The sequence below is a fragment of the Crassostrea angulata genome, chromosome 10 (genome assembly GCF_025612915.1).
Source record: "Crassostrea angulata isolate pt1a10 chromosome 10, ASM2561291v2, whole genome shotgun sequence".
NCBI lineage: Eukaryota > Metazoa > Mollusca > Bivalvia > Ostreida > Ostreidae > Magallana > Magallana angulata.
This window is the reverse complement of record NC_069120.1, coordinates 20,274,021-20,294,461: the sequence shown is the minus strand read 5'-3', so window position 1 is coordinate 20,294,461 and position 20,441 is coordinate 20,274,021. Positions and strand designations below refer to the sequence as shown.

Here is a 20,441-nt window from a genome sequence, read left to right as displayed (position 1 = left end):
TGCACCACTTGGTGTGATGCAGACAAATGTGGTTAAATGTAAATATTGTCTGATATCAGAACAAATAAAACAATATTTCGTTTATCATTACCGCTTAATATCAATGTTTCATTTTTTTAAGGTTGACTACGACCTATACACAGAGGTAGGATTCCCCCTTGCATTCAATGTGAGCATAATTAATGGATCAAACATGGAGACTGATTGGTTTCTGGGTCCGACAGACACACTCCATTTTTTACATCCTTGTAATTCTACTCGGTCACTTCTTTTCAACCACACGTTCAAAGAAACAGGAGACATCAATGTCACTGTTGTTGGGAAAAATCGTGTGTCTGCATTAAGTAAAAGCGTCATTGCTTACCACTACTATCAAATCAATGGATTTGTCTTGCAATCAAATACGACCGTCCAAACAATTGAAAATGCAACAATCGTTTTGCGGGTAGAAAACTCTGCAAACCAACCCCAAGGAATGGTATATATTGAAATTGATTTCGGCGATGGTGACTCAACAAATATATCTTTGGATGCAAAAGACGATGAGCTTGCAGTTGGAGTTCCGTTTAGTCACCACTATGTTTATCAAGGGGTTTACAATATTACTGCAATCCTCAAATCGCACATCAACAGCAAGAATTTGACAACAGATATTGGTATTTGGGACAAATTAGACGTTAATCTAGCACCAGTTTCTCCTACTAGAGTAAACCATGAAGCCGAATTTTCGTTTATTTCAACCCCAAACTCTAATTTTATGTACAATGTTTCTTATGATGATGGGACATTCGTTACAAACAAAGAAAGCGATCTGTATCACCACTATAACTTTACTTCTTGGAACAAGTCGTATTCCCAACCAAAGAAATATTATAATGTGTCAGTGAAGGCATGGAATCCAGTTCATTCTTCCATAAACTGGATTGATGTTCTAATTGAACATCCTTTACATGAGGGAAAGATAGGAATGTCACCGAATATTGAAATGATTCCCAGGCCTGATGGAAAGCAGAATATTACAATGAGTCTTCTTGAAAATCTGCCTGACCCATCCAATGTTGTTTGCACTTTTGACAATGATGAAGATGATTTAGTGATAAATTACACTATTTCTCGATTCGGATACAATCATCCTGTAAAAAGAAACTACACATTCCAAAGGGATGGGGACAAGAACGTTACTTTCACTTGTTACAATTCAGTCAGTAGCTACCAAGGCTTTTCAGTAATACAAGTTCGCTCTTTTACTGCTGATGACTTCAATTATACATTTTTGAATCCTGTGAACATGAACATGTCACTTGTGCCTACAATTCCATCTGATGGAATACATTTTCCATTTAAACCAAAACATGACCCTGTGAACGTCATATTTAACTTAACTTTATTTGAATGTTCTCGTCTGCCTCCGAATATTGAAACGGTTTGGGTTTTTGGTGACGGAACCAGCGAAAACCGGTTCATTCAGACCGAATTTGAATATATACACGAGTTCAAAATGCGTGGTAACTATACGATGACCTTTACAATTTTAGATCACAACTATAATACGTCGTCAATCCGTGTGCATAATATTACACTTGGAACCATGATTTTGTTCTGCGACAAACATAGCGTTGATTTAAGAAAAGAAACATTTACACTTACGGCTACGAAAATGTTAGGAAATGCAACATACGAGTTTCAGGTTGACGTTTTAGAAAATAACCAAAACATCTATAACTTGCAGGTAATTGAAGACTCTTATGAACCCCTCCACGCATATAGTACAACAAATGTGAGTCTGCAATTTTATGAGTACGGATTTTATCTTCCGAAAGTCAAGGGTTTCAATGGTTCTGTGACAGAAATTGTATATCTAGACAATCCGATCATTGCTGATTATAACATTACAGGTGAAATAGATCTTGTTGCTGATGCTAGTAATTGGAGAGTTGTATCTCCACCAGGGGAAGTGAAATTCTTTGTTGAAATTATAAATAAAACAGAAGATTCTCGGTTTGGAATACCAAAGAGGCCATTTACACATTGTAGTCTCCTCACTGGGGACCTGGTGGATAGATTTCAGTATAAACAAACTTTTAACATCACGGCAGACACCCCAATGCAATATAACAATACGTATATTTCACTCGGAAACCTTACTGTGTCTATCTCTTGTTCAAACAATATTTCGGATGTAACGATTACCAAACCGATTTACGTAGGGAATGACTGTTATTCAAAAGTTGGTCTATTTGAACGAAAATATTCAATGCCAAATGAGTCTTTACCTGTATCCACTGCAACGGATGTCTATATATATAGTAGGATAAATGTCCATTGTCTTGAACATAATATCAAATACAACTGGACCATCCGAAAAACAAATCTAGTTGGAGCAGATCTGGAGGTTGTAAATTATACAAATCCTCTAGGAACAAACACGGGAACGTTTTTGATAACGAACGGATCATTTGCTGCAGGGTATTACAAAATTGAATTAAACGTTACCCTCAGCTCTACATACTTCCACGAGTATACGTACATGACTTTTAAGGACCCACTGCCATTTTCATACATTTCTGGTGGTAGCACAAGGACAGTATCATCGAACACACAATCGTATGAGTTTGATGCTACCTTCTCTCATGATGGAAAAGGTGAAAGGGGAAACATCATCAGATTTACATGGACTTGTAAAAAGTATGCTTTTCTTTTAGTTTTTTTTTTTTTTTGTATTTAAGAAAAATGTCATATTACTTGAATTATGTAAGAATTAACTAAAGTACTTAACCATTCCATCTTCTATTTTGAATTCATGTATTTTAAGGATCAATCAAGCGTTTCCTTTTGGTAATAATGAAATTGACATGAAAGCAAGGAGCAATCAAGGCGGTTCCTGTGGCACAGGAAATTCACAGTCCAACGGCAGATACGAAATTACAGGTCTTAATCCTGGTGAAATGTTTGAAGCAACGGTTACTGTTCAAAGAATAAGTGATGTTAATCAACCAACAGACAGCTTTACCCAGCTTTTAGTTGTCGACTCCGGCTCTATCCCGGTTCTCTCATTAAGGTGAATTGAAGAAGAAATCACACTATTAAATATAGTATATACATGTACGCTATAAAACAAAATATTCTCCCCCGGGTTTTTTTTCGCCCCTTTCGCCCTCGGTATCAGCGGGCGAATTTAAGACCGGGCAAATTCAAAAGAGTTTTAAATAACAGTTTAAATAAGAAGGATTATCTATTTTTATTGTGTCTGGGCGAATTCAAGACTTGGCGAAGCAATTTGCAAGTGTAGAAGGACGAAAATAGCTCAGATAAAAAATAATCCTGTATACAGTAGTGAATGATGATTGCTTTGCTTAGTTAATGTGCTTATGGTATAGACACCAGTGAGGTTGAAAACTTTTTATTTCCACAATCTAATCATATGTTAAAACAAGAATAGTATTTGAGCAGAAGATGCATTATAAACGATTTTTAAATAAAGTCATGTTAGAAACTTGGTCGTATTTCAAAATTATGTCGACGTGTCGATAAGTAGATGACTCTTATCTGTTTAAAATCTCAATAAACTGATTACAGATGCACAAAAAATTGCCTATCAAAAGTAGCTGTTGCATCTCCCCATGCACTGAGAGGAGTTTGCTCGAACTGTGAAAGTTCAGGCCTGAAAAAGTTAAGGTCAAAATGGAAACTGTGGGTTGAAAAAGAAACATCGGCCGATGTATTCGTGGAGGTTGCTAATTTCACCAATATGACTGGAATTACAGGTAATTTGCAAATCGATTTTTATGTAAAGAAATCAATAATCAGTTTAATTGAAGTAAAAGAATAATGCAAGGTTTGAAAAATATTACTGCGCTGGTTTGGATGTAAAAGTAAAGTAATTTTTTTTCGTAATATGTATATTTCTTTTACTCCAGGTACTTTCAAAGAGAGTGTTATAATTGATGGTGGTCAACTAGAAAGTGGAAAGAAATACCTTATTGCAATGGAAGGCGCATTCAATGACAGCTCATATACCCCCAATTTCGTATACACAACATTTAAAACGAACTTTCCACCATACAATGGACACTGTACAGTGAATACCACCACAGGTAATGGCCACTCCGGACGTGAAGAAGATCATTGTCATAAATGATGCACTGCATATTATTTGTATGTTTCTGTGGCAAAATTCAGAATACGTATTCGAGATTCGTCAATATTTGTCTACTAAAACAAGCATTCTGAGAGTATTGCATAAGCAATACACGTCCCCTGCCGGTCTGTAGAAATTTGTGAAAAAAATGCCATGTTATGCAGAATATCATTTCTTACCGTCTCAACAGACCAACCCGATAACGAACCCGATTGTAATAATACAAAAACCCCTGTCGATTAAATTTACAACACAATGCTTGACACTATTTTACAGAACTTATTTGTTTAATATGTTTGTTACTTGTAGAAACAATAAACGGAATGGTCCAAGTAATGCACGATATTATTTCTGACAAAGTTCTACTTCCCTCGTTTATTTGATACACACCGAGTCCGATAACGAACCCGAACATTAAAAAATTGGAGTATAAAAAATTAATTTTCTCGAAAATATGTCAACCAGACACTACAAAAGTATAAACTTGATCTGTAGTTTGACATTTTGAAGCTGTTCAGCAAATTTTATATTATTTTTCAAACGCATAAAGAAAAAAAGTGTGGTAAACTGAAGTGGGACAGACAGACGGACGGACGGACGGACAGACGGACGGACGGACGCAGGGGTAGGGGACTAATAAATGAAAGTGAACGACATTTTGATCCGTGCTATGAGTATTTGATAATGTTTCCAAATTCTGTTATGAATATGAAGGAGTTCTATTTGTTTGAGAGAGAGAGAGAGAGAGAGAGAGAGAGAGAGAGAGAGAGTTTTACAGTTTATATTTTATACGGGATAAATTCTGCCTGTGCAAAGCGCCTCCTGTAATAGTTCTATATTTGACTGTTCATTGCATTTTTGGGAGTTGATTTTAATCAACTCTCCTGTGCAGTTATTCTGGCAAACCGGGACTGAAACAGTGTTAGGACCTAAGCACAAATCATTACCGCTGACAAGACTTAGTTCTTAAAAATAATCGATAAATTCTATGTAATGTATGCTGAAGCATTTTTCAAAGGAAACTTTTTTTTATAAATACCATGAAAATAGTCAGATTTTAAATAGTACGAACAATTTAGATATTTTTGGCAGTGTTATGTATTCCTACGCCACAGTTCAATATAATCCCGTTCAACCATCCGCTGTCTCCGTAAATCTCCTACAAGCAGAGAGTCATTCTATATTTAGAGGTCGTGTCATTAAGCTATCACGTGAGCTGGGTTGCGTTAAAGATCGTAGCTGCTACGTAGTTGAATGGTAAGCTAGCGTAGCCGCTAGGTAGAAATTCGTAGCCTAAATATTTTATGCTAAGCATCGAATTCAAGATGGCAACCTTAGTTACCACTTTGTAACAAACATGAAATCTATGTATCTAGTAATAATTTATCTATCCTTTAAGTGATAATGAATTTTAATATGTACATTTCCGCTTGAAATTAACAAATTATGTCGTTGAAATTAGTCTTTAGTCGAATATTTCCAGCTTTAAATCTGAGACCTAGCGGTCCGTTCAATAGACCTAGATATCTACGACCTAGCGGCTAGGATAGCTGCTACGGTCTTGAACTTGTGTTGGCCGAGAGTATCTCTTGCTTGTCAGAGATTAACGAGGTTCTAGTTAACGAGACTAGAGTTCATGATTGCTTGAAATTAGATCCGTACAATTTTTGAAATATTTCGATTACTGATACATAGTTTGATGGAATCAATTCTATTTTTGAATATTACACAACATGATTCATACGGGGTTTTCTCGAAATTCTTTGGCGGAAAAGTCCGAGAATTCATATTATAAAAATGTGCGTAATTCAAATACAGATTATAAACTACTTGCCAAGCAAAATAACATATCGTTTTTGAAATAAATAATAATCGATAAAATCAACTCCCGTCAGTACTTCAGTTCTTAGATTCAAATTCTTCTCATTTATAGGGTAAACTTTGAAAGAGTTACATTTGTAGAATGGGTTTTGAACTTGCCGATCAGTAGCAAACATGTTAACCAATACAAATACATTTCATCTATATTTTCTCTATTCCGGTGACATGAATGTTATATAATATGGAAGGGTTGTTTCTATCTATACTTATTTGTGGACAGAATGGCTCAAACGGTACTATACAGTACTATATGTATAATTTACGCAATGTGAAATACTTTATCTAAAATCAATATAATTTAAAAAGCTGTAACGGCACGTGCTTATAAGAAACATACTCTCACGATGATCACATAAGTCTAACAGTGTGTACAATGTTATGTACACGCTAGCCATTATATTGAAGTTGGTATATGCCGGTGGATTAAGACATCTCGAATCTCGTATCTTTAAAATGACTTTTCGGAGACGAGGTGTCAAACTTTTATTTTACAGTTGTGATTTTGATTTTGATTTGCTTAAATTATATGCATGTTATAAAAATATTCTATGAAAATGGAAGTAAACCTAGAGACTGTAAATCATTTAAACAAACAAAAAAATATAAATTTCAGATACAATCAACCGACTGAGTGTGAATTGCTTTGATTGGTTGGATGAGGGGTTACATGAAAATAGAGATGCAGTGAGGGACCGGAGTAACGCAGTAGTGTTTCAATATTTGTATGAAACTAAAATCACCAGAAATACGTCCTTTGGAGTTCAAACAATGACACATTATCTATACCGTGGCGGTATGTTTATTTTAGCCCTATTTCATCTCCTCTTGTTTTCAATCAAATGTTTTATTTATCATATAAGTTTGACATTCATTTATTCACATTTTAAACTACTAAACACTCAGTCTGATTTTACATGTAATAGGTTCATGTATATTTATTGAATTTATATTATGGAATTTTACAGCATATTCAGTTTTATATACTCCGCAATCCACTGTAGTTTAATTCATTTTTTTTTATTTTAAAGTTAAAATCTATGAATCCATAATTAAACTCTAAAGACATAATACGAAATAAATATCGAATGCTGTTAAGCTGCATGCAGTATAAACAGTTTATAACATTTTATTTATTTAAAAGGCGAAAGTACAATTAAAGAAGTTCCCGTTCAAGCTGGCGATAACTTTACCGACTACAATGTGACTATTCTGGTCAAAATCTTTGACGAGCAAGGGGATTTTTCTCTTTTCGAAACTACAACACAAGTGAGTGAAATCGTTAAATGAATTTTACAAAATAAAAAATAAAGTTATTCAAGACAAATTCCGCTCATGTACTTCACTTCCAAAATAATTTTATTCCTCAGATTATTCCACCAACAAAACCAGCTCAGATTAATGTCAACTCTGTAGAGGGATTCTTCGATAACGTTCTTGCGTCATATTCCCAGGCTGTTGCTGGGGGTAACAATATGGCGGCTGTTGGAGTCTTGGGAGCTGCAGCATCGCTGTTTGACAACGTTACAAATGTAACCGCCATCAAAGATTTATAATTTGTAAAAAAAAAACCATGTAAACTGATACAAGGGGAAAGAGGAGCTTGTGCTTATTATAATTATGTCACTTGATTGATATTCGAGTAGTTTGTGTCGTTTGTGAATAACTTAATTGTAATACTATTTTCATCCTTCGAATTTTTGTAGACAACTACGGTACCTACCGAGGACGAGGTTTTATCGAGCAAACGTGTAGCCGACGAGGACACCATGAATCCAACCATCAACCCCGTTGAAGCGCTTTATATTCAGGTACAATTTGCAGAAACACTTATGAGGATATTTATTGTGAATTTGCAAAATTAATTACATGTATACATGTTCATGAAATAAAAAATAATGAGTTTTTAAGAAAAAAGTGCAATAGTAAAATCAGATACAGTGATCGTATTTTTGATTTGTTTGGGTTTTTTTTTACCAGAAAATAAAAGAGATCATGGGATTTTTTAAGTCGGACATCACACTAGACTGTACAGAAAATGCGAAGAAGTTCAGTATCAGTGATATCCAACATGTATTCAGTACCTTGGAATCCCTCGTTCTGCTAACACAGTACATACCTATAGATATTTTGGTACGTACTGAATTTTAAAGTGCGTATTTGATTAATATTTGTTTGGATAATTCATGGTTATCTTTTACGTTATTTACATTCACAGGAGGACTTGACAACTTTTATTTTCAACATGACGCATTGTTTTGAAGGAGTTGTTAATTTTGTCACAGACGAGCTCGATGACGGTGTAACGTTTATTCCGATTCAATACAGCGACATTATCAGAGATATATGTGAAGGTTTGATCAATACGCTTCTACGTTTTACTGAATTTAAACATTTATGGTGTTATCATTTCATAAACATTCTAAATATTTATAGTGTTTCCTTACCATCAAAATTTTATGTCGTTATAATTCATTAAAACCATGATTAAATTACAACATATGTTTACAGTTGCAGTTGATGTTTATTAAACTTTGAAAAGTCATGTCTCTTACCCTACACCTAAATGTCTGTACTGTGACATTGAAATTGAAATTCACTCATCTGCATTTAAAATCCACTCATTTCCTCTGTATGAACTCGTTGGAAAAATTCAGGGAAATTTTAGATAAATACAAACTATAATTGCTGTGAAAACAAAACGTACACCTATTGTTCTGTACTAATAATCAAATGAATGCAACACCCCCAGTGAAAAGATATGGCATCAAAAAATCGAAACGTAATTGAACCCATACCTCTAGATTGTTAAGCTGTCAGTTAAAAAAAAAACAAATAGTTTACAGAATTTAAATGATAAGATTGATTTTATTTGTACAATAGGCCCTGGTACACACAAGTTAAACAATATATATAAAAGATTTTGAAACACTCTACTCTGAAAGAGAGTATTTTACATCGCCCACACCAGATTCAATTATTCATCTTTTCTTTAGAAAACGTTTACACCTAAAACAAGCCTTTATGGGTTAATTACAATTATTTTCTGTTCTTTTTGAAAGTTGCTCTTCGGGTTTTGAACACAGTTATGGACAAAATGTTACCAGCCAAACTACAGAATTTGGATGTGGATCTAAATTTGGAAGACATTGAAGCAGAACTTGCTTTGAAAACAGAATTTGAAAACAAAATGAATGCACACAAAGGCTTATCAAACGTAACAAATTACAGAGGAAAAGCAAATCAAGTTCTTCTGGTCCGCCAGCACGTTCGCGGTATTCAACAAAGTCAGGTCAACCTGGTGAGTGCAAAATCGGTTCGAATTTGATAGACTAAGTATTAGTATTAAGAGGGTTCGATAGTTGTGCCTATATTAGACTATATGAATATCCCAAAGAAGAGGAGTTTTAGAGGAAAATGTTGGAGTATACTCAATTTTTAAAGCTAATACATGTGAAATTTTCTTTACAAACTAAGGTATATAAAATGATTGGTCATTTCTGATAATTTAAAGTAGATCTAATGGCCAATCTGTTGACCACCGAGCCTCGTTTTAAAGATTATGTGATCAACAATTAACCAATCGGATCCACCAGAAACCTTTAAAAGTCAATATTTTATGCCATAACTTGTTTTAGTCAGAAAAAATCCCAATATCTTAGCTTTAAATTGTTAACATTCTCTTTAAGATGTTCGCTCCTTAGGTCTCGGGTAGCCATTTTCGGTTACCTCTAGTCTGAAAATTCTTCATTACATATTAATTCTAGTAGTATATTTTTATTTTACAATGCCAAAATACACTTAGTGAATAAAACTGTTTTTAAAAACTTACATTTTTACAGAGTTAAGTAAGGCACTATATTTTGTGGCGTAAGGTGTTCAAGAAGAAAATGAACAATTTTCATAACTCACTAGTTTTAGAGTACTGTTACTTTAGCTTCCTAATTTTTAGCGCAGACCAAACTTGTAGATAGTTTCTGTATTATATTCATGATATTCTAAAAAAAAAAAAACATATTTAAACAATAGTTTGATATTTCTCTCTATATTATGGCATATTAACATTTATCTTATATTTCATAGAAGTTAAGAAAAAAATTAACTCCAATTTTGGCCTAAAATTAGCTTATTTCATGCTATGCTGTGGAACCATTAGAATTCGTGGTGGCTCAATTTTCGTGGTATTCGTGGGTTGCCCTCGTCCACGAATTTACATCCTCGACAAAAAGTTTTTTGAAAGAGTTATCTTACAGAAATTGAAAACCGACGAATCCACGAAATTCATATGTATGTTGGAAAAATCAACAATGCTAATTTTTCACGGGCATTAAATATTGTTATTGCTGAAAGATTCTTGTAATAGTTACTTATACCTGTTGATTGTTTTTCATCTCTTCCAATTAGACAGCCAAAATACTTCATAGACAACAAGAAGTTATCGCAATACTACAAGAAATTACGTTGAGGTCTTTGTCGCTGGGTGAAAAATCACTAATATCAACTACTGTACTAGACATAGTCACTCAGAGAGTAACACCCGATGACGTAGATGAAACATACGTCAAAAACTTCGAAAGCAACAAAACAGAGCTCCTGATCAAGGTTTTAAATTTTATTATATTAAAAATAAATATACACGGGGTTGTATACTTAGTATTCAATTTCGCGACACTACATGATCCAAAGGTATATATCTGTATTGTAATATATTTAGATTATAGTGTACAAAAGAAATCCTTACAACTACGTTGAGAACGCTTCTTCATTGACAACTGGTGTGTCTTCCATTGATATGGGCCCAGATGCAATTGTGGATTCAGTAATAAAGAACCCACCAGTTCCCGAGGCTACAGTCTATGAACCAAAACTCCAGACTACATACCCCGAACCAATGATTTACTTCAAGTTTGAAGTAGAAAATGACGGGGATGCTGGTGTGGTGTTCTTCAAGCCAGACAACTTTGACATTAGCAGTACCCCCAACGACACACTGTATAGCTTTTATTTTAGTAGCGTCTACTTCCCGACATCCCAAGATTTTGAAGTTGTTGTGTCAGCTGCCAATTGGTCGACTGCAGACGACGGTTTCAAGATATTTTTGGATGGCGGTGTTTGCAACAAAGGAATATGTTACATGGGAATAAAATTAGGAGTAGGTAAGGTTAAAAGTGGTCAAAAACGTGTAGAATTTGGTTATTGTTGTCAAGGAGAGTAAATAATTCAATTTCGTTTTTAATGTTAGACAGTTAATTAATTGTTGATTGTTATATCTGGATTGTAGTGGACGTAACTTCCTCTCAGTCTGATACCACTGGTAACTCCAGAAGAAGAAGGCGTGACACAGGTCAAGAAGCAGCCAATGACACCGCGGCGTTCACTCCAACAGCCTCTAACTTTAGCATGGCCATTACAACTACCGGATGTCGTTCTTATGACAAAGCTACGGATACCTGGACATCGGATAATTGCGAGGTACCCAATATACTTTGTTATACTTTCATGTTAATTACTGAAATCTGATTGGTTAAGACGCAGTTCACAATCCGTTCTATTACCCTCAGCATTAGCAACGCACTTAGCAACGTGTAACATTACAAATTGTTACATGCGCGAAAATTATGCGCGTACGGTTCGCTATAGAATTCACGTTATTCCTATGTGAAAGCAGTTAAGTTTTCTTAAAATTAAGACATTCAGTATAATAAAATAAATAGTGCCTGTTTGGGAGGATAACAGTTGAAATTGACACCCCTCGAAAACCATTGTTAACCTCCGCTTCGCGCCGATTGACAATGGTTTTCTCGGGGTGTCAATTTCAACTGTTACCCTCCCAAAAAGGCACTATTTATATAGTGCTATCCTATGAACAAATAATTAATATAACATTTTATAACTATTTACTGGTTTTATTTATCCAAACTAACAAACATGTATATCAAATATTTTATATTATTTTAAAGGTTTTGAGAATCAGTACAAAAGAAAATACGGTGTGCCGATGTTCAGGGACAACCTTTTCTTCAACGTTTGTAGTACCTCTGAATACGATAGATTTCGCAAATGTATGGGGAAAGTTTGATCCTGCAAATGCTGCCGTGTATGGAACGCTCATTGCATTTCTTGTTGTATACGTAATAGCAGCCTTATATCTCAGACGTCAAGATAAAAAAGACGAGGAAAAGGTAAAAAAAAAAAAACCACAATAATATGGACCGTTATTTACATGAGGTTTCTAAAACTGATTACTAGTATTACAATATTTTATTTTGTTTTCATAGTGGGCGACACATTTTCTAAGTGACACTGATGGTGGGGATACAAACTTTTATTTACTAACAGTACAAACTGGCATGCGTAAAGGAGCTGGAACCTTATCAAATGTTAATTTTATCCTTTCTGGTGACGAATCTGACACTGGGATTAGAACTTTGTCGGATGGTGTTCGAAAGGTATGCAAGTCTGTGTGTACAAGATCCATGATTTCCTGGACATATTTTCAGGTACATTTTAACCGCGTGTATTTTATGTATACTAAATTGCCTTTCTTTATAGGGGTTTGCAACAGCAAGTGTAAATAAATATATTATGGGAACCTCAGAACCTCTTGGCAACCTGACACACCTTCGAATATGGCATGACAATTCGGGACCAAAAGGAAGCCAGAGTTGGTATTTGAATAGAGTAGTCGTGGATGATTTACATACCCAAGAAAGGTATTATGGTTTGTAAAGTTAATGATGCAATCAATAAACATTTATATTTAAAAAAGTAAGATTATTTCTTATACGGTTTCATCCTATTTATAGATATATTTTCTTGTGTGACAAATGGCTCTCAGTCGAAGAAGAAGATGGAATGATTGACAGAATTCTTCCTGTCTCAAGCAATGATGACATAACATCTTTCAATAACCTCTTTTCCGATCATGCACAGTCAAACATAAGTGAACAGCATTTGTGGCTATCCATGTTTATTAGACCTCAAAGAAGCATATTTTCCCGCGTTCAACGTCTCTCCTGTATATTATGCATGCTTTTCCTTACGATGATTACCAATGCCATGTTTTTCCGGTCCTCTTCTGAGGATAAAGTAGACGGGGTTTGGCAGGTTGGTGTAATAAGAATTTCAATAACAACTATCATTGTGTCCATAATAGGAATATCCATTACCACACCACCAATTATGTTCATAACATTTGCCTTTCGAAAATGTCGTCCTCCACCACCTAAGATTACAAAACCGAAAAAGAAAAAACCGATTGCAACAATCTCTGGTAGCGATAATGAAGTATACAGTTCAGAAATAGAAAATGATGATGCAGGATCTGGGACTGAAGATGATGGAATTGAAAACGCATCAGAAGACGATGATTCCAATAATAAGATGATAGCTAAGAACTTGGAAAATTTACTTGATAACAATCATCTTCCATTGCCTCATTGGGTTCGAAGAATTGCGTGGTTTGTTGTGTTTATGTCCGTTCTCTCTTCAGCCTTCTTCTTGCTGTTGTACAGCATGGAGTGGGGAATAGAAAAGTCAGAAGAATGGCTCTCCTCCTTTATGCTGTCTTTCTTTGAATCCCTTTTGTGCGTGGATCCACTAAAGGTATTGAAGGACGAAGATGCTTGTCCAATACCTTATATTGCTAAATTTTGATTATAAAAAGTTTTCTTTTCATGGTTAATTCTGTTTAACGTTATAATTTCAATTATCAGGTTCTTCTGATTTCGGTTGTGTTTGCGTTGATATTCAAAAGAATGGCTGACGAATCAGTCCCTCCAAAAGTTGATTTTGAAAAACTTCAAACAATTTCAAAGTCCCAATTCAAGGCAAAGAGCAGAGAAGGATTTAACGGTATGTTTTCAACTCATTATGTTTTGACATGATATTTTTAAATTAAATTAAAAGTGTTTATTTTTATGCATGGGTAGTTACTATTATTTTGCGGGTATGTTTCATATAATTAATTATGAGGGTTCAATGCTAAAAACAGATATCATAACAACGTTTTATATGTTTTAGCATTGGTCAACAATATAGTAACTAGCCAGAAACCCCTATCGGAAGAGCAGGTGGCAATCATGAGAAAGAAACGGCAAGAGGAACGAACAGCAAAGGCCGCAATGATAACACTACTAGTGTATGCGATATACGTGTCGGCCATTTACAGCATCAGCTACATGGAGCGTGACCAGCGAGGTTATACGTTTAAACAGAGTTTAGATGATTACATGTACAGTTCATTTTCTAAAGTAAGTCATTCGATAACCACTCCTAAGTGTAAGTGTCAGGTTAATTAACGAGCAAAACAGTAAAAGAAACTGGAATACTAGCTGTAAATTCTGTCGTTGAGCAAAATAATACAGTCATTGCATTGTCGAAAAAACACCAAGAATAATTCATGATCAAAGTTGTAAAATAAAATTTAAATTGTATTAAATTGCTAAAGAATTAAAATAAGTGATTACAAAAATGTTTCTTCTTATTTAGGTGTCAGATATAGACTCTTTCTTCGGTTGGTTAAAGGGCTCTTTGCTGCCGACCTATTTTCCGCAGAAAAACTACGCCAATCAAACAATATTTTTTGCTCGTGACCTACAATACTTTTCGGACAATGTTAGCATACGAATAGGTCCACCAAGGCTAAGGCAGGTCCGGATGGGAACAGGTAAGATACACTGTCTTTCAGGTATTCTCTTTAATTTTCCTCATTTGCTTGTTAATGTTTGATTAGAATTGAATTTTAAAATGATTTTCCTGGAAGTTTTTCATTAACCAATGTTATTTTATCAACTTGAGATCAACTGTTCATTTTCTAAGGTGATTGCGAATATTCAAGTCTAACATGGCCCTATCCTTGCTATGACCGATACTCAATCACAGATGAGGATGACCAATCATACTGTGTCGGATGGACTCCGTACAACGAGAGCTGCGCCAACTCAAACGACAAAACAATCAATGCTTGGAAATTCACAAGTGCGCTTGACATATGGGGGATTCCAAAGGCAGGGGAATATAATACCTACAGTGGTGGTGGTTATATCATAAGCTTAAAAGAAACAATATCTGAAGCGATGGATATTGCGAATGACCTTTTGACCGAACAGTGGATCGACAGACAAACAAGGGCAGTATTCCTCGAGTTCACTTTATACAACCCAAACGTAAATCTATTCGCCTATGTAATGTTTCTGACAGAATTTACCGAGTTTGGTCGAGTTTTGATTTGGTATGAGTCGGAAGCATTTCGACCAGTATCGTCTGCTGAAGCCGTTGGGACTTACGTCATAGCTTGCTATTCAATTTTTATTGCTTACGTCATTTACTCTTTTGTAAAGTTTATCAGAGGAATTCGAAACTTGGGCTGTCCCGATTATCTGAAACACCCATGGCATTATGTTGATATGATAATGGCATTTTTGGGATTTGCTGCAATCGGTGTTTATATAGTCCGCATCCAAGCTGCATCAAAAGCAATGGATCTTTATTATGATCAGTTGGTTACAGGATCGCAGTTCATCAACTTTGCAAACGTCGTGATATGGGACAACACGTTTTCTATAATTTTCGCCATACTTGTCTTTGTTTCCATCATACAGTTTCTACGGATTTTGGGTTACAGCAAGAAAGTAACGGAAATCCTCTCCGTCATCACTAATGTCGGACGAGATCTCTACGGATTCTTGATCATGTTTTCCATCATGTTCTTTACCTTCGTAGGAACAGGTTACCTCTTATTTGGATCAAGCGTCAAAGAATACAAAAGTTTCTTCAGCGTTATTGGAAGTCTGACAAATACCTTCATTGGTGTGAACAGCCTTGATGCTTTGGTAGAATCGAACCCTGTGGTGGCTAGAATGTTCTACTTCATGTACATTCTCCTGGTTATCATGACTTTGTTCACTATTTTTGCCGCCATTCTGAACAAAAGTATTACTGATGTGAAGGAAGAGAGCGCAGGCGCTGCAGAGATCGTTGGTGTAATGGATATAGTGTTGAAGTCCGCTAAGTCAGCATTAGCTTTTGTGCCTTCCGTGGGCAAAAACAATGCTGCCGATGAAAAAAATGAAAACTGGAGTAAGTATCATTTACCTTTTTATGAATTCGTTTTATGCGCGTGATTTGTTTTTTAATTTTTTTATATACAGTAGGGTTATGTCTTGGAAATATAAGACCCTGATTGATTTAATTTGGGATAAACTGTCAAGACTTACTTTGAATTATTAATCTTAATTTTGATTGTCAGAGATTTAGGTATTACTTGTCGAATGAGTAATGGTATTAATATTCCTTAAATATATTTTCCCCTTTTATCTATTAATGTTGAATTTTTCTTCTTTAAGATTTATTATTCAATTTGGTGTTCTGCACATTGTAGAATTTATACATGTGTAGTTTTTATTTACAGGTGAAATGTACGTTTATCATTAATGCTAGTTGAATTTAAGTATCTGTAATTCATGCAAATAATATTTAGTAGCATCATCTTTTTCGACAAAGAATGAAGGATAAAATTTATTTAGGAGGCTGGAAAGTCAACAAATTAACAATCAGATCTGCTTTAAATCTATAATCTGTTTAGCTTTGAACTACTATTTTATTTATTTTTTATATCAATTTTTTTCACTTTTACTTTTTAGTGTTTTATTATATTTTTATACAGAGCTCTTATTTCATTGAGATCAATAAGGTTTAATAATGACATGGACTATTTAGCTCTCTTAATATTTATGTTTGGTATAATACGTACTTAGATTAGGAAAAACCGCAAAATGTTTGATTTGATGATGAAAACTGCACATTCAATGCATGTTTTATTGATTAAAAACTAAATATCTCTCTCTCTCTCTCTCTCTCTCTCTCTCTCTCTCTCTCTCTCGGTTTCTTTTTCAATTTTCATATGAATTTTTGCCTCCTGCACCACAGGTAATCTACAAGACGAGCTGCGTAAAGGAAATGTAAACGCAATTAATGTGATGCGACTAGTAAGAGAAACATTTAGTGACATTGAAGGAGTGGAAGTGCAGCCCCAGGTACATAACATGTGCCAATTCCTCAAGTACCAAAATCTGCATTTCTTAGAACTATAGTCATAACACATTGTGAATGTGTAGACTTTAAGACCTTCTCACACTATCACGATTTTGAGCTTCGATAGAGTACGATTTCAATAATGGCATGAACATGTTCTAAACAAACGTGTCCACGGTACGATTTTTAAGTATTCGTAGACTTTCGCGCGACACTTGCACGGCAGTTGAGCACTTAGTCGCAACAAATCTTCGACATTCGTAGGAAACTTGCGAAACTTCGTAGTACTTAAGATGCTAAAATATTTTACGATCTACTCTGAGTATTCTACGAGTTCATGCCATTGTTTCTCGAGTCTTCCCCGAATGTCGTCCGAGTGAATGGGAATGTAGTTCGATTTCATGCGAATACAATACGAAAACATGCGTTCAGGGGAGAGTGCAATACGAGATCCTCAAGAGTGAACTTCGAGTTAGTACGAAAATACGAGACTAGTTAGTGTTTTGCAATTATATCATTCTTTTGATTACTAAGCACAACATTCAGTAATTTTGTAGCTTAAAGTTACTTTCAGAACCTTTTATTTCAAAATTTTACATATGCTTGTAATTTCTTCATTCTTAAAAAGAATTTTGTTCTTCATTTATTATCTTATACAGGGAATAATTCAAAGATCACTGCTGCCGCTTACCTGAATTTTTAAGCAATTCATGATACATTATCACGATCTTCTTGTTCGTTTATAATTAAAATAATAAACGTCAGACAGCAAATTAAACAATATTATTCACAGTTTCAAACATTGTAACAATTTGTATTTTGTTGGTAATCTTAACTCGCAAATTTACATCTACGTGTACGTGTTTTTATACATCATTTATTATCTATAGGAATATTACTTTGATTGCATTTTTCATCTTGAAATTAAAATAATACTTCCATGTAAATATATTATGCAAAATATGCAATCGTTAATTTGTTTAATAATCACTTTATAAATTAACACACCCGATATATAATCGTAAAAACTCGTATATATTCGTAGGAGTAGCATGTATGAATCGTACAATTTTGTACTCATTCGTAAGATTGTCGTATAAAAATCGTCCTCCATCTTACCTCCTCGTAGGAAGATCTCAAAGCGTTCGTTACTTAATCGCTAAAATTCGTATATGAATCGCCACAACTAGTTCTGTTATCGTACAAACATCGTACATTGTCGAGTAGACATCGTAGTCGAGTCGTACTGGATTAGAAGAAAGTACCGTCTGTAGAATTATCACATTGTCGAGCAAACATCGTGGTCGAGTTGACTAAAGTCGAAAAAAAAAACACCGTCTGTAAAATTATCGCAAGACTGACCAGGCAAATAATGGCGATTTTTAACTTTGAGTAATTCGTGGGCAGTCGTAGTATAAATCGTGACAGTATGACAGGGGCTTTAGTGATATTTGCAGTGTTTTGTACATGAAGAATTGATGCTGACTGGTATACTAGTATCCCAATATACGATATATCGATCCTAACCTGCATGCATATACTCAACCCAATGACCATATGTTTTCCTTACACCGTACATTATTGTGTATAATTGTTTGGGTGTTTTTTGAGGGGGTGTTATTCCTTTTATTGGTGTGTATTTAATGTTGTTCGTGTGCTTTTACATTCATATTTTCACTGTCAAATATAGTAGGCATTGCATATTACGTATTCCCATTATATGCAAAATGAATATTACGTGCCTTGCATGTTACTCAATACTAAGCCTTTAGTTACTATGTAAGGATTACTTAAAAGCATTCCTATATAATTTTTATATACTATTTGAGTCAAAAATTGCATAACTATACATGAATTACATGTATACGTATAACATACGAAGAGACTTTCTATACCGGATTTTGTGTTTATTGGATAAACAGTTTGTACTTGGATTTATACTTTACATTTTTATCCCATCCTAATTGAGCTTTCCTTAATTGTCCCGAATACCTGTAAGGCTACCCTCTTGTTGTTGCCTTTTAAATTGAATATGTTTAAATTGTTTATGATATCTTGCATACGTTAATGTTTTAATAGTTAACACAAATTTAGCATACCAATGAGTTGAAATTTCATACAATAAAAAAATAAATTATTTTGCAATAAGAATTTACCAAATATTAATGATAATTTGTCACACTTTCTTACTATTGTGATTCCTGTAACTTGTAAATATATTCAACTAAATAGTAGACATTGTATATATACTTAACTTCTTCTTATAGCCAGAGAAGACGGAAAACAAATCGGCGACGGGAGTCGAAGAATTCCTTCTAAACGTGGACAGAGGAAATTCAGAGCTAGGCTCCGATAGTCCATCCCAGATATCTCTTCGAGAGGAGTTGGACGATGACGAGAAGAAAGTCCGATTTAAGTTTATATGAGTGACCATTGGTTTGTCACCTTTTTGGACTTGTTAAAATCTGTATTGTTTGTTTTTTTCTATGCAACTTAAATTTGATCATTAAGTTTGTACGATTAGCACAACCATTCGACAAAAGTGAAATGAGTTTCACTGATAAAAGTTAAACTTATACCACAATATTTTCAGTTAAATGACAATATTTTCGAATTTCACACATGTTTGAACAGCATAATTTACGGAGGAAATCAGTGTTAAAATAAAATGGATAATATATATGCTCACTTGATCGTAGAACAGATTTTGAACCTCTAATAATTTCATGGAAGATGATAATACCGTGTTACAGTGATTCATCGCCTAGTTTTTTTTTATGAAAAAGGGTATCAAGTATTCATTGACAACAATTTGGAACAAGACCCACTCGTAAAATGAAAAAGCGCATATACTCTTGAAAATAAAACTTTCATATTTTGGAAATCTTACACCAGGTATATTCGATCGACATGCTTAAAATCGATATTCTGATCAATATATACCGTTGAGAATGGATATTCTAAAGATATGCTGGATATATATATAAGGATTCTAATGGGGTTTTTTTTTCTTATTTGATTACAGTTTATAGGCTTTATTCCTTTAATAGAAACTGAGTTTTAATTATATTCTTTTGGGAAAATATAGCTTATTTCTCCCAATGAGTTCCAGAGCTGAAAGTATTATTTATCGATGTGATAAGAGAGTGATAAGATGACAATTTTACTTTTAAGAGAAAGCGGTTCTATTTATTGATGTACATATATATACCGATAAGTTATGTTACTTGTTCACATTGTTACACAATTTTGATTTTGAATAAACAAATGAAAATGTTGACTGTATAAATTCAATTATCATTTCTTTCTTTTGGAAGGGCGTTCATTTATCTGGTATTACCAATTATTTGCTCTCATTCAAGGAGCAACACGTTTGTGCATCATAAATTTA

At 34.4% G+C, this 20,441-nt stretch overlaps 1 protein-coding gene across 1 annotated transcript in view; it reads left to right on the top strand.

Moving 5' to 3' along the window:
- The window catches only part of LOC128166271 (uncharacterized), a 36,644-nt gene extending 16,317 nt beyond the window's left edge, over positions 1-20,327 (top strand). The window contains exons 12-35 of the mRNA XM_052831334.1: positions 122-2,685; positions 2,813-3,058; positions 3,577-3,764; positions 3,918-4,094; positions 6,633-6,812; positions 7,161-7,285; positions 7,387-7,548; positions 7,723-7,827; positions 7,997-8,149; positions 8,235-8,370; positions 9,079-9,317; positions 10,421-10,618; positions 10,731-11,172; positions 11,298-11,488; positions 11,977-12,198; positions 12,295-12,465; positions 12,569-12,729; positions 12,823-13,621; positions 13,732-13,870; positions 14,039-14,268; positions 14,507-14,684; positions 14,837-16,096; positions 16,946-17,052; positions 19,318-20,327. Coding sequence (XP_052687294.1) covers positions 122-2,685; positions 2,813-3,058; positions 3,577-3,764; positions 3,918-4,094; positions 6,633-6,812; positions 7,161-7,285; positions 7,387-7,548; positions 7,723-7,827; positions 7,997-8,149; positions 8,235-8,370; positions 9,079-9,317; positions 10,421-10,618; positions 10,731-11,172; positions 11,298-11,488; positions 11,977-12,198; positions 12,295-12,465; positions 12,569-12,729; positions 12,823-13,621; positions 13,732-13,870; positions 14,039-14,268; positions 14,507-14,684; positions 14,837-16,096; positions 16,946-17,052; positions 19,318-19,476 — 8,532 coding nt within the window. The 3' untranslated portion in view covers positions 19,477-20,327. The remainder of the gene's footprint in view (positions 1-121; positions 2,686-2,812; positions 3,059-3,576; positions 3,765-3,917; positions 4,095-6,632; positions 6,813-7,160; positions 7,286-7,386; positions 7,549-7,722; positions 7,828-7,996; positions 8,150-8,234; positions 8,371-9,078; positions 9,318-10,420; positions 10,619-10,730; positions 11,173-11,297; positions 11,489-11,976; positions 12,199-12,294; positions 12,466-12,568; positions 12,730-12,822; positions 13,622-13,731; positions 13,871-14,038; positions 14,269-14,506; positions 14,685-14,836; positions 16,097-16,945; positions 17,053-19,317) is intronic.
- Positions 20,328-20,441: the final 114 nt, after the last annotated feature.